This window comes from Prionailurus viverrinus, chromosome C1 (assembly GCF_022837055.1).
Source record: "Prionailurus viverrinus isolate Anna chromosome C1, UM_Priviv_1.0, whole genome shotgun sequence".
Taxonomy (NCBI): domain Eukaryota; kingdom Metazoa; phylum Chordata; class Mammalia; order Carnivora; family Felidae; genus Prionailurus; species Prionailurus viverrinus.
Window position 1 is genome coordinate 116,448,875 of NC_062568.1, and position 24,729 is coordinate 116,473,603.

Sequence of the window (24,729 nt, forward strand, 5' to 3'; positions counted from 1 at the left end):
CTGGCTGGCTCAGTCAGTGGAGCATGCAACTCTTTTTTTCCTTTAAATAATATTTATTTGTTTGTTCGTTTGTTTGTTTGTTTATTTATTGAGAGAGAGAGCGCGCGTGAGCGAGCAGGGGAGGTGCAGGGAGAATCCCAAGCAGGCTCCGCACGGTCAGCACAGAGCCCGACTTGGGGCTCATACTCATGAGCCGTGAGATCATGGCCTGAACCAAAACCAGGGTTCGGGATGCTTAACCGACTACTGAGCCACCCAGGTGCCCCAAGCATGCAACTCTTTGATCTTGGAGTTGTTAGTTTAAGCCCCACATTGGTTGTAGAGATTACTTTAAAAAAAAAAAAAAAAAGAACCATTATATAATAACTTACTTACAGTTGCACTTAACTGAGCTCTGTTGTAGTGAAGAATACAGCTCATGCACCATTATGGATGAATGATTTGTACATTTTCAAGTACTCACTGAATACTACCTCACATATGTATACATTAAATTTGAAAAAGGTGTAATTAATGATCCCCAGATATACTTCATTTTTGTTGATATTTTGGAAGAGGTTATTTAAGAGACGAATATGTGATTCTGACTCATGAATCATGTGATGAACCCAGCCTGGACTCTGTTGGACACCAGGTCTCCTCCACTGGTCTTCAGACATCAGATGGGTTTTAGATACTGGTTAGGAAAGTTCTCTGGGTAACATGAAACGCTGGTACTCGTAGTGCTTGTTGAAATACTTGTTCAAGTTGATAGATCTGCTTGTGGGCTTCCTGAGGGTGGGTGGGAGCAATGAGGCACCAAGAGTGGGCTCAGCAGACTGCATGTCCTCATTAAGCCAAGGCAACGACTTGACAAAAACATTTTATTTATACATTCTGTGTAACCTTTGAAGGTTATATATACTGAGTCGTCCTCTCCTGCATTGTGCAAGTTACTCAGAGTCAAGTGTTACCATGGGAGCAAGGAACAGTGTAATTACTAAGATACTAAGACCCTTGATTGCATTTTAATATTTTTATGGGTTTTATGGATTTTATAAGAGTTTTAAAGGATGTTTCTTTAACTTCAAATTGTTTCACAATCACTAACACATTGTGAATTCTCTTAATCTTACTGCTTCCCAAATATTAGGAGAGGTCTTTTTTGGCTGAGTGAATGTTGGTTGTATTGGTGCTGAGAGGACTGGACGATACAGAATGGGAAATTTGGGAATGTGTCTGCAAAAAAGTAAAATTTCTGAGTCATAAACTTAGAGTTTACAAAGCACTTTCACAAGCAGTATTGTCAGTTTAATATGTGAAGTCCTCTTGTCATAATGGCACTCCTATTTTATGGATGACAGTAAGAGGGATTAGTGACTACTACATGGAAAAGTTTTAATTCAAAGCTCACGCTCCTAATTATAAGGCTGGTTCTCTCCCTGCTCTCCATAGAGAGATAGTAGGGAGATAGTTTGTGATTGTAGGCCTGGAAAGGTATAGTACTGAGAGGCTTTGGGCAACCAGAGAGAGGTATGTGCAGTGTTAAAAGAATCATTAAGCTAAACACTTAGCGTATGCTAAAGTCCTTGGGGATTTAGAATAAAAAGATTAATAAGACTTGGTTCCAGGTCTTAAACTTTGAAGAGGAAGAGGAAGTTTGCCAATGTCTTACTTACCATAGTTTGCTAAGGCTATTCTGATCTTGGTTTGGTGCTTTCTGACAGAGACCAGATGGAGGAAGTGTAGATGTTCCACAGCTTTGAAAAGCTTGGCATCATATTAGACTTTCCTTTTCATCACCTACTTTTTATTTTTATTTATTCATTTATTTTTAATTTTTATTTTTTTAGTGCTTATTTTAATTTTTTTATTCTTTATTTTTGAGAGTGAGACAGAGTGTGAGTGGGGGAGGAACAGAGAGAAAGGGAGATACAGAATCTGAAGTGGGATCCACTGTCAGCACAGGGCCTGATGCGGGGCTTGAACTCACGAACTGCAGGATCATGACCTGAGCCGAAGTCGGACACTTAACCGACTGAGCCACCCAGGCACCCCTATGTTTGTTTATTTTTGAGAGCGAGAGAACAGAGCATGAGTGGGGTAGGGTAGGAGCAGAGAGAAAGGGCACACAGAGTCCTAAGCAGGCTTCAGGCTCGGAGCTGTCAGCACAGAGTCCGTTGTGGGGCTCGAACCCATGAACTGCAAGATCATGATCTGAGGCAAAGTCAGACGCTTAACTGACTGAGCCACCCAGGCGTCTCTCATCACCTACTTTTTAAAATTGAGATACAATTCACATACAAGAAAATCCAGTTTTTAAAAATGTACAGGACAGTAATTTTTAGTATATGCACAAGATTGTGAACCATCACCCCTACTTGCAGGACATTTTTATCACACCAAAAGATACTATCCGTTGGCAATCACTCTCCATTTCCCTCTTATCCAGTCCCTGGAAACCACTAATTTGCTTTCTGTTTCTATGGATTTGCCTATTCTAGACATTTTGTATGAGTGCAGTTCTACAATATATGGCCTTTTCTGTTGGGCTGCTTTCATTTAGCATGTTTTCCAGGTCCATCCATGTTGTAGCATTTATCAGTACTTAATTCCTATTTATGGCTGAGTATTCCATTGTATGGATAGTCCACATTTGTTCATGGGTTCTTCAGTTGATGGACATTAGGTTGTCCACTTTGTGGTAGTAGAAATAATATAGCTATAGAAATATTTGTACAAGTTTTTGTGTGAATATGGGTGATTGGTTCTCTATCGTAAATTTCTAGTAGTGGAATTGCAGTGTCCTATATTCTGTGTGTAAGTTATTGAGGAACTGCCCAACTATTTTCTACAATGGATGCATCATTTTATGTTCCCATCCAACAGTGCGTGAAGACTTCAGGTTTTACACATTCTTGCCAACACTTGTTACTGTCACATTTTTTTTTTAACTTTAAAAAAAAATGTTTATTTTTGAGAAAGAGAGAGCATGTGTGCACACGTGGGAATAGGGTCAGAGAGAGAAGAGAGAGAGAATCCCAAGGAGGTTGTGCACTGTCACCACAAAGCCTGATGTGGGGCCCATCTCACAAACCATGAGATCATGACCTGACCCCAAATCAAGAGTCAGACGCTTAACTGAGCTACCCAGGTGTCCTTGTCACCTACTTTTAAAAGTAATTAGAGGTGGTTACCACAAAAACACAAATAAGAAGTAGGTAACCGTATGAACCAAGTGTAGAAAGAAAAAGGAAACCTGTCATCTCTTGAAGGGAGCTTATTATCCCTTACTTTCTCTCCTATCCTGTAGTTTCCATGGTATAGTAAGAAGAAACCTAGGGGAGACTACACGGGAAGTAGATAACTATGCAGTGTAAATCAGTAGTATTAACTGTGCAGTGTAAATCAGCAGTGAATTCAGAGTAATTTGTGGATATATGTTAATAGTAGTCATGATAGCCATTCAGTATGGAGTAGAAGTTGATCTAAATAGAATTCTTTCAACCTGAATTATATTTTATTTTGCTCTGCTGTCCATCTCCAGCATATTGATAGTGCATATTTGTAATTTAGACTTTCAGGTGATAATACATGATGAACCTGAATACTTTTTGAGTACATAAATGAATATTAGATTCTGTTTAGAATAGCATATAATTAATGGTATAATCTCATGATTTATTAAATTCTTTATAATTTTTCATATTTGGTGTACTTAGTAACTATCTGGGAACTATATTGGATATTATGAAGTCTTGGGAAAACTGTATTTCTGATATTCATATGTAAACTTAAATGTTACTGACTATCCATTTCTGTACTGTGCTGCTAGCACTGACTAAATGAATCCATCTTTTCTTCCCATTTTTACCAATCTGATAAAAAGGTAAAAAGGTAAAGATAAAAAAGGTAAAAAGGTAAAGATAAAAAGATAAAAAGGTAAAAAGGCACTGTTGATTTCATTTATGTTTCTTTTATTTGTGTGCTTAGTTGTGGTTCACTGATAATTTGTATTTCTTCTTTGGATTGCCTTTTTCCTTTTTTTTTTTTTAATTTCTTTTGTTAAAAAATTTCTTTTTAATGTTTTTTTTTGTGAGAGAGAGGGAGAGACAGAGCTCGAGCGGGGGAGGGGCAGAGAGAGAGGGAGACACAGAATCCGAAGCAGGCTCCAGGCTCTGAGCTATCAGCACACAGCCCGACTTGGGGCTCGAACTCACGAACTGTGAGATCATGACCTGAGCCGAAGTCAGTCGCCTAACCAACTGAGCCACCCAGGCGCCTCCTGTCTTTTCCCTTTTAATTCATGGAAGTTATTTATATAGCACATGTTCCATGCAGTTATTCAAGGATACTCAAAAACCATTGATTTAATGAATAGATGAATTAATGTTTTTCCATACTTACAACTTTATTAATGTATGTCGCCTGAAACCCGGGGGTGAATGCTTCAACTAGCATTTCCCTGTTGGGGGCTGTAGTGACGTCATAGACGTCATTTTATGTACTTCCAGTTTGCCTCTTCCTAATCTGTACACTCTTCTAGCCTTAGGCCTGTCTTGCCAGAAGTATAAATTACAGGTGGGTGAGTATAGAAGGAGTGGGAGTAAAGGTTATAGGTAACCTGAGACTTTCATATCTGTTTTGAATCATCCCCCACCCCCTCCATTATGTTCAGGTGTGACATTGTTCACTTTCCATCTGTGGCCCATATTAGGAGCTCCCCCCTCGTCCAAAATACTCCACTTAACTAGTTGCAGCTAAATATTCTCCTGCAGGTATGACTTACAAGTGAATCCTTGGCCAGCAGCCGTGACCACTGGGCAGTTACAACTCCTAATACCACTAGTGGCGCCCCCAGTGAGCCCTCTGCTTGCGATCACCCTTTATGTTTCTCGCTTTAGCGAGAAAGGTGTGTACTTTTTAGGAATCCTCCCTTGCCTGTGATATGTTGGGAAATGCTTATTTGGTTTTTCTGTCAATCCAGTTCTACTTTGTTTTATTTCTATAATTTTCTTCAAAGTTTCTATGTCGTTGACATCCTTTCCTGTCACCGTGAAAATCAGTACAATTTTGAGAAGAAAGGAGAGCAAGAAGTAAATGTATGTGTTCAGTTTTCTGAACATTTGCATAAAAGGTATCTTGCCTCCAGTGGGAGAGATTAAAAGGGGCAAGTGTGGGCACAAGTAGACCAAAAAAGCAAGAAGATTGGCAGTTATTTAAGAATAGTTTGACCACCTCTTATGGCATAGTATACAGTTTTTCTTAAGGTAGTTTTCATAGTTAAATAGTATTTACTGTTTCTTATGTAAATAATTTCTATTTTGTCATCACAGTTCTTCAGTATAGTTGGGAGGTTTTAAAGAGAGGAAATTGATGTGTAAGTTGTCCAGTCATCTGGCTTTAACCTGCTGTCTTGTCTGAGTGAGAAAAGGGCTCAGTTCTCCTGTGGACTGCCCCCTTTTTTGGTGTAATAAGGGGCTTTATGCCCCAGGCTAAGGGTTTTCTTTTGAGTCTAAAATATTTTTAAAACTTTAAAATTAGGTATTGACTTGATTAAATTTCTATTCAGGTGAGTGATTCCAGCAGGACTATGAATGTTGAAATAAAGAGAGGAAGACGGGACAAGAATACTGATAGAGTTCTTTGTCAACTTTGAGAAAAAGCAGAAGAGTCAGATGATCAGAGCTATTTTCATAGTAGAACATAAGGACTTAGTAGATTATTGTGTTCTCTCTTGAGCTGCCGGGTACTTGTTGAATAATACTAATTATAGCTTTGTTCACACAAACTTTAAACCATTGTGGGTCCTCAGGAGAAGCAACAAGGAAACAACAATTACGCCAAGTTTGATACAATAATTTGTTAGTAAATTGTGAACATAAAGGATTATACTAATGAAATTAATAGTTTCTCCTCTGCTTTAATCAAAGCAAATTTCTCATTTCATTCTTTTTCTTTAGTTGGAAGATGCTGGTTCAAGTAGTTTAGATAATCTACTAAGTAGATACATCTCAGGCAGTCACCTACCCCCGCAGCCTACAAGCACCATGAATCCCTCCCCAGGACCTTCTGCCCTGTCTCCAGGATCATCAGGTAAGCCATCAGAGGCCCTGCCTCATTTCTTTAACACTGTAAAAAGCTATCTGTCATTATAGTTGAACTTTGAAAACAAGTTTGAACTGCACGGGTCCACTTAATATGTGGAGTTTTTTCAGTGAATGCAGTACTATAAATGTATTTTCTCTTCCTTATGATTTTTTTTTCTTTAATCTTTATTTATTTATTTAAAAAAAATTTTTTTTTTTCAACGTTTATTTATTTTTGGGACAGAGAGAGACAGAGCATGAACGGGGGAGGGGCAGAGAGAGAGGGAGACACAGAATCGGAAACAGGCTCCAGGCTCCGAGCCATCAGCCCAGAGCCCGACGTGGGGCTCGAACTCACGGACCGCGAGATCGTGACCTGGCTGAAGTCGGACGCTTAACCGACTGCGCCACCCAGGCGCCCCTAATCTTTATTTATTTTTGAGAGAGTGAGAGAGTGAGAGCAGGGGAGGAACAGAGAGAGAGGGAGACACAGAATCCGAAGCAGGCTCCAGGCTCTGAGCTGTCAGCACAGAGCCCAACATGGGGCTCGAACCCATGAACCATGAGATCATGACCTGAGTCGGACACTTAACCGACTGAGCCACCCAGGCGCTCCCCCTTATGATTTTCTTGATAACATCTTTTCTCTAGCTTACTTTATTGTAAGAAAACAGAATATAATATATGTAACACGCAAAATACATGTTGACTGTTTATGTTATTGGTAAGGCTTCTGGTCAATAGTAGGCTGTTAGTAGTTAAGTTTTTAGGGAGTCAAAAGTTATATGCAATTTTTAACTGCACTGGGTGGGGGGGCGGTGTCAATGCCTATAACTCTCACATTGTTTTAAGGGTCAGCTGTGTATGTATTAGGATTTTCCAGGAAAACAGAACCAATAAGAGAGGGGTGTGTGTGTGTGTGTGTGTGTGTGTGTGTGTGTGTGTGTGTGTATGTATGTGTATGTAGAGGGAGATTTTAAGGAATTGGCTCACATGACTGTAAGGACTGGCAAGCCATTGGACAGGTTGGCAGGCTGGAGACCCAAGGGAAAGTTGATGTTACAGTCTAGAGTTTGGAGGCAAAATTCCTTCTTCCTCTGGGTACCCTAGTCTTTTCTCTTAGTTCTTCCAGTGATAGTATGAGACCCATCCAAATTGTGGAGGTTGATTTGCTGAGACAGAATCTACTGATTAAAATGTTAATCACATCTAAAAACACCTTTACAGCAACATCTAGACTGGTGTTGGGTCAAACAACTGGGTAGTTATATTCTAGCCAAGTTGACATAAAACTAACCATCATAGTATCATATCATATTTTTTTCCCTGATTGCTGTATTTATTTTTCTTCAAATTCTGTTGGTAGTTTTCAACTAAAGCAGTATATACCTGTAACATACACTGTTCAGAACTGTATTCACGTCCTCTGATGGATTTGTAGATGCAGTTACTTGCCATGTCTTATATTTTATGATACAGATGGTCAGTTGGAGAGTTCTTTGGTTTCATCCTCAATTTAAAACTTGTAAGATAATGAAAAATGGAAATTAAAAAACAAAACAAGGATTGAGGAAAGGCAAATGAATTTTCAAATTGCAATTTTAAAATAAAAACTTAAATTTATTGGAAACTGTTCACGTTGTGACTAATCAAGTCTATGAGGGTACAGATCTCTTCCAAAATCCCAGTTGTTTTATTAACCCTGTTTGTCATGAAGGAATGAATAATTAAAGCAAATCTAAATGGATTGACAGTGCAGAAGTGGTTACAGAGTATATTTTCTTGGTTTAAATTAAACATTACTTATTTCTTACTGAAATAGAAACAGACCACCTCATTATTTCTGGAGTAAAGATAGTTCAAGTTTAAATGTGAGTTTTTCGTAAGATGCATCATTAATACAATTTCTGAGTGTTAGAATTTTTAAGGTGTAATATAATTATTCCAGGACTTATAAAGAAGGAGTAACTATTAGGAATCTAAGAAAGATATTTACCAGATGACTTGGAGTTGGATGGTAAATAGCTTTCTCTTGATGTGGTAGTTTTCATTGATCGGATAGACTTGCTCTGAGGGGAATTCTGAGAATCATGTCGGGGCTCAGCTGACAGAAATTGGTTGAAACACTCCAAGGGTTACACATGCCATCCCTGATTTGAGGTTAAGGCTAGGCCTGATTTCTAAGAATTGCTAAATTGCATCATAGTAATCTTTAATTCTGTAACTAGTAGGTAGAATTCTGAATATTCTTCCCTGCATTGATGATCATTTTATGTATTATTTTCCAGGTTTATCCAATTCTCACACACCTGTGAGACCCCCTAGTACCTCTAGTACTGGCAGTCGAGGCAGGTGAGTTTTAACATTGTTAGTGGGGTTTTTTTCTCTTTTTTATTAAGAAAAATTTTAAACATGTATTTTAATAAGAAGAATATTACGTCGAAATCCTATGCTTATCACTCAGCTTCACCATTTACCAAGTTATCATTTTTATTTCTTCTGTACTCCCATACATTTCCCCCTACTCTGAATTATTTTGAAACAAACCTCAGACATCTTATCATTTTACTTGGACTGTTTCAATGTATATCATTTGAAGAATTTAAAAAATTTATAACCACAGAACAATTGTTGCACCTAAGAAAAATTTATTAGCTAATTCTTTAACATCAGTAGAGATCGAGTTACAGATTTCCCAATTTTTCTCATCCCTTTTTAATAAATGGTTTCTTTAAATTGCATTAAAATAAGCTGTATGTACATTGCCATCTGCAGATACCTTGAGGTCAAAATCAGATTGTATGTTGAAGGAACATTGTTTCTCAAAACAGTTTTCCCCACCTTGTCATTTAAATACGCTACTTGCTGTTTTTTCCCCTCTGTATTAATAATTTCGATGAGATTTGATCAGATTTAGGTTTGATTTGGGGGAAGGTTGGGTAGGAAGAATACTTCATTGGTGGTGTCGAGTATTTCCGTCAGGGCACGTAATGTTTGGTTGATTCTGTGACAGCAACCATTAATGATCATTGCCTAGCTTTTTTTTTTTTTTTTTTTTTTTTTTACTGGTTGAAAATAATGATATTTTAATGTGTTCTTTCTTTTTGTTTACTGGTGTAATCTATTTCTGTAAAGGAAATTTTTGTGTCCTAATAATGAGTTGGTTCCCAGCACCTTCCAACAGTGACCAATGAGATTTTTTATCATTACCTTTATGAACTCATAAATTTAAACATTTTATATGTTCTAAACTATTATAGATGTTATTTTTATTGGGTTAAATTATTCCCTGTTTGGCTGTTTGGCTCCTTAGTCCTTTGGTATAACCCCAGTAGTCTTTGAAAACTTCCTTACTCCTGTTACGAAATGATGTTCCAGGTTTGTCTTATAGATTTCCTGCCTCAGGCCTACTGATCACCATATCTTTAAGAAATCTTGGTTGTGTTAATAAGGAAATAGTGCTTGGAAACAGTCTTCTGGGCATTAGGGGCACTCATTGCTACTTAAATTGTTTCTTATGCCTTCTTGGTGGACAGGTTTAAGAAATGGGGCTGGTGTGTGGAGTGTGTTAACATAAAATAGAATAAATGTTGACTGATTTTTAGTTTGAATAATTTAGTGCAATGTAAGAAAGACTTAAGATACATGAATTACTTTCTTAAATAAACTTTAAAACATTTTTTTATTTTGAGAGAGACAGAGATAGCACAAGTGGGGGGGGGGCAGACAGGGAGGGAGGGCCTCCAAGGGGCTCTAACTCAGGAATCTGTGAGATCATGACCTGAGGCTAAACCAAGAGTTGGCCGCTTAACCAACAGAGAGAGACACCCAGGTACCCCTGAAGGTTTATCTTATTTGGATGTGCGTGCGTGCGTGTGTGTGTGCGCGCGCGCGTGTGTGTGTGTGTGTGTGTGCGCGCGCGCACGTGCACGCATTCTGAAGACGGGTGCTATTAAAATACTTGCTTGACTTTTTAATTACGCTTTAAATAATCAGTACTTTTAGAGGAAAGTACAGATTGAAAAAGGTGTTCATTCTCAGTAGCAGTACGGTCTTACCAGTTTCTTCTCACTTCTCTTGCCAGTGGTTTTACTTTGTGGTTTAGATAGAACTGATTAGTCATATACCTGTCCTCTTAGCCTATCATTTTGTTGATTCAAAAAAGGGTATTCTGGGTTGTTGACTACTTGTTAAACCCTTCTCCCAATTTCCTGCCCTCAAAAGCTAAAATAGAGTTTCCTTTGAGGAGGCTTTATGAACCACTGTTATTAATGCTGTTTTCTACAGATGTTTGGGGGCAGAGAAGAATTGAAAATGCTTTTATTATTATTTTTTAATGTTTTATTTATTTTTGAGAGAGAGCGTGAGCAGGGGAGGGGCAGAGAGAGAGGAGGACAGAGGATCCGAAGTGGGCTCTGCACTGACAGACAGCCTGATATAGGGCTTGAACTTACAAACTGTGATCTGAGCTGAAGTCAGATGCTCAACTGACTCAGCCAACCAGGTGCCCCAAAACTGCTTTTATAAAGAAAAGCAATCACTGATATTCCATATTAACTAGCCTGGGAAAATTGTTATTTACTAGACTTCTTAAATGATTTAGCATAAGTGTCTCACACCATAAAATACATTTTTAGGGTCTTTTCATAGTTTGATCTATGTTTTTAAAGAATTTGAGGCTAAGCTTGTATCATACTTACTTGCATTATGAGTATCCTTATCTTCTAGAAATACATTGTCTATCATTTTCTCTTTAATGAGCATTACTTTTCATAGAATTGGTTTTATATACATTATACAATCAAACATAGGTGACATTTTTTGTTTTTTATTAGCTGTGGGTCATCAGGAAGAACTGCAGAGAAGACAAGTCTTAGCTTCAAGTCTGATCAAGTAAAGGTCAAGCAGGAACCTGGGACTGAAGATGAAATATGTAGCTTTTCAGGAGCTGTGAAACAGGAAAAGACAGAGGATGGCAGGAGGAGTGCATGCATGGTAAGCTCCCATTGGGGTCCATCAGGGATCTAAGGAGGCCACTGCACGGGTTCTTCCGTCTCTGCATTGTAGACTCTGCATGTTGTTTAGTTTTGAATATTTATGCTTGTAACCCAAGTTTTTAATCGCAGTGTCTGCTGTAATGTGTCACAAAAGATTTAATTGTATTAAGGACTCATTTGAAATGATCTTTTAGTATGTAATTGGTTAGTATTTTTGCCATGATTCTAAATCGGGTTCTGTATTGTTCTGACTTTATTAATAATCATCTCAGTAGTCACACTGAGTCTCAGGCCACAAAAGATCCTTGACTGTTTTCCTGGATCTGTCAGCTCAGGATTAAGACTGCTGACGTGAAAGAAGTTTAATGATCAAAGAGTTTTGTGATGGGAAGATTGCTTTTGGTTTATGAATTTATTAGCTAGTGTAGAGTTTTTCAGATAGAACATTTTATTAAATGTATAATATAGAATGAAGGAAGGCCACCTCAAAAACATACACGCGCCCAAATATTGGTCTTGGCTTTTTCTTCCTGCCCAGGCTTAAGTGTCATTTTCTACACAGTTGGCACATAGAAATTTCAAGTAGGAGGATTAGCATATTTATTTAACACAGTATTTGTATATTTAGAGAGCAAAGGGATTTAAAGTTGGCCTTCATCCAATACCTGGCTGGGAAAATGCCCCCAGAAAACCGGGTGCAAAAGGGTGGTGAAAGATTTCTTTTACAATTATCAGAATCTTCCAACTTTAGTAAAATGATAAGTAGGCAGAGTAACATTTCTTGGAAGATATGCAACAGAGTCTTATGTGAAAATAGGGTATCAGTATAATCCTATGCTCTCTTTCCAGTCAATGTGCTTAGCAGCTTAATTAATTTTCTTATTATCCACGTGAACCAATATTAGAGAGTATTCTATAAAATCATAAATTAACATGCCTAAATAATTTGGGGTTATTTTCATTCTTTTATGTCATAATGCCATTTCCAAATTCATTTTAAATTACGTCAGTGTATATGTATGTGTATTGCCATGACTTTTAAGTTACATGCACATACTGCATACAATAAGGATTAAATGATTCTTCAAGAGGGGCGCCTGGGTGGCTTATTCAGTTGAGCCTCCGGTCTTGATCTCACGGTCATGAGTTCAAGCCCCATGTTGGACTCCACGCTGGACATGAAGCCAAGTTAAAAAAAAAAAAGAAAAAAAGATTCTTCAAGAATTTGTCCTTGTTTTGTTTTAGTTGAGCAGTCCCGAGAGTAGCTTGACACCACCTCTCTCAACCAACCTGCATCTAGAGAGTGAGTTGGATGCATTAGCAAGCCTGGAAAACCATGTGAAAACCGAACCTGCAGATACAAATGAAAGCTGCAAACAGTCAGGGCTCAGCAGCCTTGTTAATGGAAAGTCCCCGATTCGAAGCCTCGTACACAGGTCGGCAAGGATTGGAGGAGATGGCAACAGCAAAGACGATGACCCAAATGAAGACTGGTGTGCTGTCTGCCAAAATGGAGGGGATCTCTTGTGCTGTGAAAAATGTCCAAAGGTCTTTCATCTAACTTGTCATGTTCCAACACTTCTTAGCTTTCCAAGGTACCAGTGAAATACTTGACTTTTTTTTGTTCTTGTTTATATAAGCTGAAAGCTAAAAACCAGAAAGTTCTTCATGCAAATGGGCTTCCTAAGCAATGCACAGTATTTCTGTAAAACAGGGGGCCTGTTACTCCTTTGGTATTACCTTCTAGAGAAACTAACAGCTGAATGGTAAAATGTCCAAGATGTAAATAGTGTGATAAAAAATAGACTGTTTCCTGGCCTTCAGTTTGTACTTGGCATAAGCGAAGTAGATAAAACTCTAAATTATGAGAGGTAGGGGTCTGGGATGTTGGAGAAGTTAGTTGATTTCCTGTTGAAGCTGAATTTTTTTTATCTATTGGAATCAGTCTTAACAGGGTCTACAATAATTTCATTTAAGAATACTATTTAGTTAGAGGCAGCTCTATTGGATCTTTACCCAGAACTTCCTTTTCTAATGTTTGAAAGCTCTCAAAAGGCATTTGAAAGAAAAAACAAGTACTTTGTAAAAACACCTTCAACACCTTGAGTTTTTTAGTTCTGTCTTCCTCTTGACCACAGAAGCAGGTAGTTGGTAGTGCCAGCCCAAAGCATTATGTGCAGATTTCTCAGACTTTTCCTTCTGTCATTTAGCTGGAATGTCTTCCAGTCATGAACTTTGGAATGGAGAGTTACTGAATTCCTTATTTAGAAGAGAAGAACTTGGGATGAAGATAAATAAAGATTGGGGGAAATATGAGCATTGTCCTCATACTCTTTGACCCCCTGGCAGCTCTATATCTGGTTTCAAGCATTAAAACTCATTGGTGAGCATTCAAGGCAGGCTGGTGTTACTAGCTAACACAGTGGGACAAACGTGCTGGGTTGGGTTACAAAATTTGTGGACTGGTCTTAATTCTGTAGTGAACTAATTTAGCTTGCAAGGTTCACAGATTTTCATGGGTTAGTTTCATTTCTTAAGTGGTAGAGTAGGGATTCGAAGAGCTCTTTTTCATCCCTTCCAGTTAACAAGTTGTGCTCAAGCCATTTTTGTCTCCAGCTGATTTCAGAGACCGCTTTCTCCCTTCCCAAACCTTTACCCCCAGATTTCCTTTTAAGTGACAATAATGTTCTTGAGAAAGCTCAGCTTTTTTTCTGCCTGTAGATACAACATTCACATTTCCTCTCAGATTCCTTAGAAGCAGTGATTTTAGTTGAATAAATACTACCTGTTTTGAAAATTTCAACCTTTGGATTAGAAAAGTGGTGGATATGTATAAACAGTGCCGGAATATTTTTCTGAAGAATCTTAATTCTTACCTAAGTCTTAGGAGGTATAGTCATTTGCCAGAGATGTAATAAGGGCCTTCTTTTACTTTGCTCTTTTATAAAAGGAAAGCATTGGCATTTTGGTGTTTTAATTAAGTCATTTTATATTTTTCTTCCCTTTGAGTAGTAACATCTACCGGAATGTTAGAATTTTGCCACTGGATGCTTTCTCTCAAAGGCTGATGCTTTGGAAAGAATTGGAACTGTTGGCACAGACCAGTACAATCTCTAGACTTAAAATTTATTTATGGTGGGGGAGAGAAGGGGAGAATTATTGGGAGTGAATCCTTTTGGAATTTATGGTTTGATGGAAATCCTGATGTAAACAAACTATAGACTGAGCAGGTTTTAAAAGGTAAGGGGTACATATACCTATGTGTGCTTGCACTTAGAGAGTTGTATGTGTATTCGTGGCTTTTGACTGGCCATGAAGAAGAAGAATTTTATTTTTGGCATATTTATTACATGCCAAAACAGTATTGGATACCCCAGGAATTCCGTAAACTGTATTCTTTCCTTATTCATGAGTTGGGGTCGTTGTGAGGTAATACTGGGGTTGACAGTCTTATGCTACAGGTACTGATCATCAGCTTTGTGCTAGGAAGAGGTCCCATTTGAAATGCAGGGATACCAGTTTTATAAAGCTTTCTAGAAAGTAATTAGTTAAAGAAAGACTGGGGAACGTTTTGGGAAGCTTTTATCATACAACTTCCCTTTATGAGGTCTGATAAGAATAGAGAGCCTCTCTTCCCCTCAAAAACCAGAAAGGAAAGAAAACAAGCTGGAGACTTAACTCTGGAGAACTGGTTTCTCCCTAGAGTGGGTTTTGTTAAAATTACATGAACTAATTGCCTGTTTCCCTCTTTAGTGGGGACTGGATATGCACATTTTGCAGAGATATTGGGAAACCAGAAGTTGAATATGATTGTGATAATTTGCAACATAGTAAGAAGGGGAAAACTGCACAAGGGTTAAGTCCCGTGGACCAAAGGGTAAGTGTCAAATAAGTTGGATATATTATTAGGGATTCTGTAGTTAATGTTGTGCACCTCCAGATTACCTAGGTAATCTATAAAATTTTGTACAAAATATTGTATGTTGCTTTTATGACTCCTTTGCATTTGTATAGTCAGTAGTAAATAAATTACCTTAGTCTTCATCTAAGAACAAAACCACTGTATCTTCGATAAATTATTTAAAGTAGAACAGATGAAGACAGTTTCAAAACTAAATTGGAAACAAGACAGTTTGCTTCAGTTATGTGTATTTAGTTAGATAAGTCAATAGGTAGGAGGCATATGTGTTCAGCTTATTGTAATAATACTTTGTAGTGATAAAGTTCTTTTACTCAAGAATATCTATCTTATTAGGGGAAAAACTATTTCATGAGTTTTCCTTTCTTTTTTGGGGCCAGAAATGTGAACGTCTTCTGCTTTACCTCTATTGCCATGAATTAAGTATTGAATTCCAGGAGCCAGTTCCTGCTTCGGTGAGTTGTTTACTTTAGGAAATCCTTGGTGAAGAAGCCCAGTTGTAAGACTTAAGAATGAAGGCTCTGGCCCTAAAACTTCTTGTATCAGGCTTCTTGAATAATTTCCTCAACACTTCCAAGGTTCAAGTTTTCTAATATTATTTCTTACCCCATTTGGATGTTCCAAGGACATATATGATACCTTTATAGAATGATTTTAGCAAGTACCTGATAACGTTGTAAGTACTAACCTGAAATTTTGAGAGAGCGAGAGAGCACAAGTGGGAGAGAGGGGCAGAGGGAGAGAGAGCGAATCTTAAGCAGGCTCCATGCTCAGTGCAGAGCCTGACATGGAGTTCAGTCCCACGACCCTGCAATCACAGACCGAGCTAAAATCTAGAGTCATTCGCTCAACTGACCGAGCCACCCAGGCACCCCCCAGTATGAAAATTTATTAGCACTAAATGGATATGAGACTTGTTAAAATTGCACTTTATTTATTAAAATTTCTGTGTGCTGTCATGAAAACTTAATGAATTTAATTTCTGTGTCCTCTTTTACTTTTAAGATGGACGTAAAGGGATATAGGTATGATGGAAAGAATCTTAGATCAAGCGTCAGAAGACTTCTCCCAGTTCTGTCATCAAACTTGGGGGGGAAATTACATAATTTTCTGCCTCAACCTTTTTTTTTTTTTTTTTTTTTTTTTTTAATTTTTTAGAGAGCGAGCACAAGCAGGGGGAAGGACAGAGAGAGAGAGAGGGAGAGGGAGACACAGAATCTGAAGCAGGCTCCAGGCTCTGAGCGGTCAGTGCAGAGCCTGATGTGGGACTTGAACCCAAGAACCGTGAGATCATGACCTGAGCCAAGAGTCAGATGCTTAACTGACTGAACCGCCCTTGCCTCTACTTTTTTAAACATACAGTGGGAATATTGGACTAAATTTCTAAAACTCCAGTTCTGTGATTCTAGGCTCTGTACCTTGGGGAGAAAATAACCTCTGTATGTTAGTTTGAATAAAACTATAAAATGGAATCTTTCACAGTGGCTCTTACCTTTTGAAGATAAGCCCTCTTTTATGAACAGTCAAGATTAGGAAGACTGGAAATTTTGCAAGTCAGTGCTCTTTATCTTAAAGGAGACTGTAAGGAATAAAAGCTCTAAAGGAATATCTGGGGTGGTCAGTGCTTCACAAATGGAATGAGAATATGCTACACACATTTTATTTGCTTACCATCTGTTGAATTAAGATGCTATTGAATATCAGGTCTGTTATAGAATATTAAATACTAGACTTGTTAACTGGGTAGGCTCAGAAATGAATTTATTATTTAAAAAAATTTTTTTAGGGTTTTTAAATTTATTTTTGAGAGAGGGAGAGACGGGGAGGGGCAGAGGGAGACACAGAATCCAAAGCAGGCTCCAGGCTCTGAGCTGTCAGCACAGAGCCGCACACGGGGCTCCAATTCAGGAACTGTGAGATCGTGACCTGAGCCAAAGTGGGACACATAACCAACCTAGCCAGTCAGGTGCCCCTCAGAAATGAATTTTAAGGCACCAAAGACCTAGACACAAGGAAGATATTTTGTGCAAATTGTATACATCTGATACTAGGACGTTTGTCTTCAAGTTCAGGAACGTTACTGTAGAAAATAACTTTCAAACACTTCTTTTCATGAACTGTTTAAATAGCTTCTCCAAATTCACTTGTTTCCCAAGGATACAAAGTTTTGGCCAAAAGTTGGGGCCAGAACTCTCCCTGGCATGATCAGTAAAGGGTTAATAAAATTTTTATTGTGTTATTTACGGTTTTTCTCCTTCTCTTGTTTTATGTTCAGAGTTCTTTGTGATAAAGTTATAGCCTCTCAAAGATGTTTAATAATAATAATAATAATATATTTTGTAATCTTTTTAATTTTCTTTCCTATTTAAAAAAAACAAAAAACAAACAAAAAAAACCTCTTCAGGTGTCCTAAAATTCTGATGAGCCAGATGTGTCCTTAATAGGAGTTGTTGGCTACCCTTACTGATTGCTTTCTTTCCAAATCTCCTTACTAAAGATAGAGCTTTGGGGCCTTCACTAACCATTAAGACTGCCACATATTCTGAATATGATTTGATTTTTATGATATATGATTGGGGCAAAAGATGTAAAAATACATTCACTGTACCCAAAATTTGCAAGCAGCTGGCTCAATAATTAACATATTTTTCCCCTAAAATCAATAGGCTATGCATTTTTAAATAAAACTGTTTGGCATTTTTGGAGAATCCTCATCTATCCTTATTTATTTGTTTGTTTAGATACCAAACTACTATAAAATTATAAAGAAACCAATGGATTTATCCACCGTGAAAAAGAAGCTTCAGAAAAAACATTCCCAACACTACCAAAACCCAGATGACTTTGTGGCTGATGTCCGTTTGATCTTCAAGAACTGTGAAAGGTTTAATGAAGTATGTTAGCTTCCAAACTATAAAGTCTTGGATTATTAGGTTTTTTTGGGGGGGGGGGGCAGGAGGTTGTTTTATTTTATTTTTTCTAATTTGATTCAAAAAATTTTTTTCTGCTGCAATCAGAAGTAAAATTTGGTTGCATCCACAGCTCCAAAGCAGAAAGTTTACTGTGTATAATTAGATAAGTTAAGAATAATAGTGGATATTCCTTTTTGAACAAGTTGAGAATTGAGATATACAAGTATAGAAAGGAATATATACTTATAGTTAAGTGTATTTTATGGGAAATGATTATAAACAGCCTATATTTGGGGTACATTTAGGATGGGCATTTGTACTGGTTCCTCTGATTTTATTATTAATGTAGGTTAATAATGTTAATCTATTAGATGTAGAACCCTAAAATCATAAACTCATCTCTGGTGGCTCATCTTGAATAGTAGCCCAGAGTATATAATGTTGAGTTTTCTGATCTCAGCAATATGACTTTCATTAACTTTGGTCATACATTTTTTTGAAGAAACAGAAGAACTGTCCTTGAGAAAAACTGTGATATGTGACTCTTTCAAAGAAACTGTTTTGTTTTCTTTGGGAAAAATCAGGTCTCTTATTGTTAAGGAAGATTTTCATTATTCTAGGAGAAAAAAATGGAATTGGATAAGAATCTACAAAATCTTTCAAAAGATTATAGAGTATCTTCTTTATTGCTGATGAATTTGGGTGCCATATGACTATTACTAAAAGTACTTGAATCATTTAAAGTATACTCATAGCTGCCTCTGGAAATATCTAGGTGACCTTTTTAAAATTTGTAAAAAAAAAAAAAAAAAAAACCCTATAGGTCAAAAGTATAGTATAGCGATATACCACAGAGAGTATAGTAACACCTTACTCGAAGTTTAATTAATACAGTCCTAAGTTTTGTGTCTTACTTTCTAATCAGCTAGATTATTTTCAAGTAAATTGCTTTCGGGAATTGTAGGCAACCCTTTTGAGGAAGAAGATACATTTTATCTGCTTTAGTTATAGTTAAATAATTTATAATTAACAAATTGCCATACAGATAGAATTCTGATAGGTGGTTTGTTGATGGTTTGACAGTTTTTAAAAAGCAACATTTCTTATGTTACTTGTTTTTTGGTTTTAATTACATTGATGTATTTGGTCCAGGTCCATTTCAGATTGACTTTATTAATTCTGAATTTGAGACAGTTTTTACAGTTTCACAGTAGCTTTAGCACCAGAACTTTGTAAAGAAAGCGGTTCCATGTTCTGTAGTATTTTAGAAAGCACTTAATCTGGTTATAGCAATTTGTTCCCCCTAGTATGGCTGACTTTCGTCGCCAATCCTATGCAGTTTTATAACTTTAGAAAGGATTATAATTTCCCTTTTTTTTTTTTGACTCTGGTATCCTTTTTAGATGATGAAAGTTGTTCAAGTTTATGCAGAAACACAAGAGATTAATTTGAAGGTAAGCTTTTCAGACCATGCAAACTTGGTGAAGGAATATGCATTACCAATAGGTGAATATTCCTATCTTTTGCTTGCAGGCTGATTCAGAAGTAGCTCAGGCAGGGAAAGCAGTTGCATTGTACTTTGAAGATAAACTCACAGAGATCTACTCAGACAGGACCTTCGCACCTTTGCCAGAGTTTGAGCAGGAAGAGGATGATGGTGAGGTAACTGAGGACTCTGATGAAGACTTTATACAGCCCCGCAGAAAACGCCTAAAGTCAGATGAGAGACCAGTACATATAAAGTAAAATGACATGAACTTAACTAATTGTTTTAAGGAAAAAAAAAAAAGAAAAAACCCTTTTATTTAAGTGTTGCTGGAATATCCTGCCTACAGTGGGCACCTCCTTGAAGAAGCTGATAGCTCTTACACAGTATTAGATTGAAGTAATGGACAGAAATCACTTCTTGTCAAGAAAGGGGGGAGACAACTCTATTTGCAATTTCAAAAGAAAAACAAAAAGGAAAAGCAAAATGATTTGAAGATTTCTGTTACTAAAGAGGGTGGTTCTTTAGAATGGTAGATACTGGTCATCATGTGCTATTGATTGGTGCAGGATACTGGGTGTACAAGTAAATACTTGATGGTCCTGTTGCTCGTGTCTGTTTGGACAAGAGCATACAGTTATTAAAAACAACTTTCATGCTCCCCTTCCACACACGTACATACTGGTTTGTTTTCTAATTAAAATCAAAGTTACTCAGATTCCACTTTGATGTCAGTGCAGATGTGCATTGAATCATGCCATTATATTTGTTCTCACTTTGATGCTGTTGGGCCTTAGTTTTTATATTGGTTTAAAGAACTCAACAGCAGTTTTATTTTCTATTTATACTTAGAGTCTAGGAAACATCATCGATCATCATTTAATCAGTTTTAATGGTCTGCTGAAATAAATATGGTAACTTTTCAGTGGCTGATCACGTGGTAGTCATTTCCAGAAAAACCCTTCCACAGAATTGCACTTCCCAGTCGGATCATCCGATCGTACAGTTACTCCCATCAAAGGTGGAATGTTTGTTTCAAAATTAATGTAGTTTTCATTTAAATTTGCTTGAGAAGGTGACAACTGGCTCTTACCCAGTCTTCCTTCGTATCAGTTTTCTGATAGACCACTATTGGCAAACAGTAATCTGTCAACTACCAAATGTGTAAAATTTTCTGTATTTCACTTTGTCTTATTTGTAAATAGTGAACTAAAACTTCTGGCAGATCAGCAACATTTGCTGAGCCTGTTTTTTAAGCTAATGTGTATTCTTACTAATGTTCCTATCAAGAATGGATTTGTAATATATGCTGTCTATTTCTAATGTTCACATTCATATTTTGAGGTTCTATCTTATTTTAATAGAGAACAGACTTCTCAGAAAATCTTCAGAAGCAGCTTATTATTAAATATCAAACTATTGAAATAAACCCGGTGGGGTTAGATTACTCATCTGTCCACCAAGTGGGACATTTGCATGGACTGGGGGCTTAACGGACTTAGAAGAGGCCTGTAAGTAAATCCTGAAAATGAGCCAATCCCCACTTGAATGGTTACTGGAGTAAACCCACCTTTACTACCCTGCGTTCAGCACCCGAGGCAGATAAACCACCTTGGCTCGGTTTTGTTTTTCTTCTCTTCATTTGTGATGCTCAGATCCAAGATGTGTGTTCTAGACTGTGTATGGGCTTCTCTTTTGTTGGGTTAAAAAAGTTAGTCCTACTTTTGTATGGACACCTTAGAATATAAAGTGACCAAAATAGAAGACTTGCCATTAGATATTTTTCAGACGTCAGCAGATTTGTGGCAAATCATTTGCCTTTTTAAAAATTCAGCTTATGCAGTTCAGACAGTAGACTACTCAGTAAAAATTATTTGACATAACTGTCTAAGAGGTAAATATTTTTTAGTGCATATTGAATCAAATAAAGTGCTCTAAAGAAATTATTATACAAGTTCCTTTGGGTTGTTTTTCTTTTCTTAACAAATGTTGGGGGTAAACATGGATATTATTCAGGCCTTCTGATGGTGTATTTAAGCAGTATTGATTTAATACTGCTGTTGATTTACTTCATTCTGTGGCTTCCTTTTAGCTCCTCTTTCAGTTTTGTTAGAAGTTAGGCTTTAGAACCTACACCGAACTGTTTTATCATTTTACTCAAATGTCCTGTTCTTAAGAAGAATTGTCTTATAAGGGAGAATTGTTTAAAAATGCTTTATTTATGTGCATTTCCCTCTTTCCCACAGCATTTATGATTTCAGTTTATCAGGAGACGTATCTAAGGGCACAGTTTTGGAAAGTGATGAGTAGCAGTATAACTTCCTTTTGTCCATCCATTGATTTCTAGTATTTTATACTTGCTCTTCAGATGAATCCTTTTCATGATTCTTAGATAAGTCTTTTATATAGGTTCTACCAATGGAGGAGAAACTAAAGTTTAAATATTTATTTCTTGATATTTGGGGCCTTAAAAGATAACGTGTTCCCTTTGAAGTTTTTTCATGTTACGTGGAATTTTTGTTTTTTGTGTTTTTTTAAGATTGGTTTTTAAAAAGCCACTTTATTGTCAGCATTTAATAGGCTCCATTTCTGTTAATGGAAGGCAATTCATACTACTGAGGATTTACTATTAAGTAAATAACTATCAGCAAACCACCGTTTAAATGAAGGTGTTCAGTTTAGATTTCACTGAAATTTTTTTCTTGTACGTTGATCTCTGTGTTCCTAACTGATTTGTTCAGCCACTAATATCACTGTTAAAAAGTATAAAAACTTACATTGACATTCAGATATCTTACATGTTTTTCTATTAATTCATGTCTCAAAAAAGTAAACATTGAATATCAGTTCCTGAAGGCAGTTTGTTTTGATACTCTTTGCATTTGTTATCCTTTGTTAAAAAACAGTACTTTAGATTTGGAGATGTTAAATGTTTCCTTAAAAAAGATTGCAAAGTTTTGCAATACCTGAGTTCCCGTCTCCCATCAGAACACTAAGAATAAAGTGTTCCTCAGTCTGTTCTGCTGGCCTAAATTTGCATTATTTTTTATTTATTTTATTTTATTTTATTTTTTTTTAGCATTTGGCTCAGCTGATTCACTGAGTAAAGGAATTGTTTTGCAAGGTGAAACATGTACGTGTTCCAAAGTATGGTTAAGTTGTAGGTCATGCTCTATATTACCACAGATCATTACCACAGAGATGATAAGGTATTGGATCCCCTGTTGAAATTATTCTTTTTGGAATCAACAAGGTACTTTCTGATTTCTATGTCTTATATAAGAGAATTTTAAATAATATTAAAGTCAGTTAATTCTTTTTGTTGTAACAGTTTTTGAGGTTTTTAGTTAATCCAAAGAAATAATGCTTTTAAATAGAAGCAAAAGGTTTATAGTGTGCAAATTGTAGATTTATCAATTACCTCAGCAGGTATCCTGCCATGTAATTATTAGTGATTAGTGTTAATAAGCCAGTAGATTTAGGTCTTCTGACTGTGCCCTTGGATTTTGGCCTACTATCTTTATTCAATAATCTCTTAGTATCCACAATGGGAGTAGATGCTGTGGCCCTCTCTCCCTTGGCCTTTTAAGTCCCTTACCCATTCCCCCTCATATAAAACACAGGAAGTATAAAAATCTCATTTCTTGTTGAAGTCAGTACTGCTTATTTGCATACTCCGCATTGGATCGGTGAGTAGTTTTATAAAATCCACCCACCCCAACTCTCCTAATCAAAACAATCAAATTCTTAATTCATACCGTCTGTATTAATAATCTGCTGAAGATGATCCAAGGTTTTCAAAGTGTATCAGTTTAATCTTGAACTGAACCTTGATGCTTTCTTTTTCTTTTTCTCTCAGTTCTCTCCTCCTCGATAAAGCAATAACACTGCTTTAAGTCTGTTGCCTGATAGGCATGTCATAGTCCTCTCCCGGATGGTGATTTTATAGGAAAGTTTGTATGCATATCACCCAGTGTATCTTTTAAAAAGTAAGAAATTTAAATGTATGCTGGAGCTTACGACAATATATTGTGGCATTTTATTTTAAAAATTGGGGAAAGTTGCATATTTTTTTAAAAGTAGGTATTTGAGTAAAAAAAAAAAATTGAAGGTACTTTTTTAAGAAAAAAAAATTTATATGCCACAGTTTACATAGACATTTCAGATTTCAACATGTACTCTTGGATATAATGGTTTCTTTTACTTGGGCCAAAATGCATGTAAAGCATATCTTTCATCTTAGTTCCTTGTGTTTGCCTCCGTGGTCTTTTATATATTTTTTATTGTAGCTGAGAAAGTTATCTTCAAAAACAGTCAATTTGGATATATTTGTCACGATCATACTACAAAATGTACAAAATTAAGTTTGGCCCTTTTCTAGCAAGTAATCTTTAAAGTTAAAAATGCTGTTCTTTTAAGTTCACCAAATTCGTATGTGGGAAGGCACTGAGATGATTTTGTAAGTGCCACTGCAATATGCCCTTTCAGGTGTGGCCTAATTTCCAGTCTTAAGAAGGAAGTGCTTGTCTGCTCCTGGTCTGAAAAATGTAGGCATTTACTATGTTTTAAATCACAGTGAAACATGTATATAAGCCTATAAAAACGGTATGTGCAATCTGAAAGCCTGTTAATTTTCTATGTAGACATACACACGAAAGGGTTAAAATCACAGCCTTACTAGTTCCTTGCTTCCAGTATTTCAACTGGTCTCCTCCCCTCATTATTATTATTATTACTACTACTATAACTACTATTATTTTTGCACATAACTAACTACCCTTCAATATGATTCTTAAAGAAAAAGTGCTGTTTCTGTGGTATTGTATTCTCTAAATAATCATATTTAATTTTTTAAAACAAGGTTGCAGTTTCTAATTGTTCCGTTCCTGTGTTTTTTGCTGGTGTGTATTAAAAGCAAGATTTTCTTTTTCATGGTTATTTAATACATTAGCTGCCTGTAAATATTTCTTGTTATAATGCTCTGGAATGTGTTGTAGAAGTTGTATTAGATTAGTTTAAAGCCTTGTTTGAAAGCCACATTGTTTTGGTTATTTCTATTAAATTAGAAAATTGAAAAAGTTTGCAAATGAATTCCTTTTTTTCTTCCTTTTTGAGTTGAGATTTAGTCATTTAAATGTATTTGAAAAATGTATACTGTGTGCCAGGCACTGGAGTTATAGAAGTGAAAAAATCAAACACAGTCCCTGCCTTCACAAGCGCTTAGACTCTATATGAGACTGATGAGTGCTCTGATCGGGATCAACACAGAAAAGAGTAGGAACACATGGGACAGGATCTAACACCTAAGTTCATTGGTTGGTGAAGCGATCTCTTTCACTCAAAAATG

The 24,729-nt window shown here is 36.7% G+C and overlaps 1 protein-coding gene and 1 pseudogene across 3 annotated transcripts in view; one reads left to right on the forward strand and one right to left on the reverse strand.

The window, feature by feature from the left end:
- TRIM33 (tripartite motif containing 33) overlaps nt 1-23,535 on the forward strand; it is a 130,357-nt gene extending 106,822 nt beyond the window's left edge. Inside the window, exons 12-20 of one of the 3 annotated variants that reach the window (XM_047872714.1) lie at nt 5,943-6,075; nt 8,357-8,420; nt 10,904-11,063; nt 12,311-12,660; nt 14,819-14,942; nt 15,365-15,439; nt 17,726-17,878; nt 19,300-19,350; nt 19,430-23,535. In XM_047872714.1, coding sequence (XP_047728670.1) covers nt 5,943-6,075; nt 8,357-8,420; nt 10,904-11,063; nt 12,311-12,660; nt 14,819-14,942; nt 15,365-15,439; nt 17,726-17,878; nt 19,300-19,350; nt 19,430-19,642 — 1,323 coding nt within the window. In that variant the 3' untranslated portion in view covers nt 19,643-23,535. The remainder of the gene's footprint in view (nt 1-5,942; nt 6,076-8,356; nt 8,421-10,903; nt 11,064-12,310; nt 12,661-14,818; nt 14,943-15,364; nt 15,440-17,725; nt 17,879-19,299; nt 19,351-19,429) is intronic. The other 2 variants (XM_047872717.1, XM_047872716.1) reach the window with 2 other exon arrangements.
- LOC125172780 (cyclin-dependent kinases regulatory subunit 2-like) lies at nt 532-4,440 on the reverse strand (annotated as a pseudogene).
- Nucleotides 23,536-24,729: the final 1,194 nt, after the last annotated feature.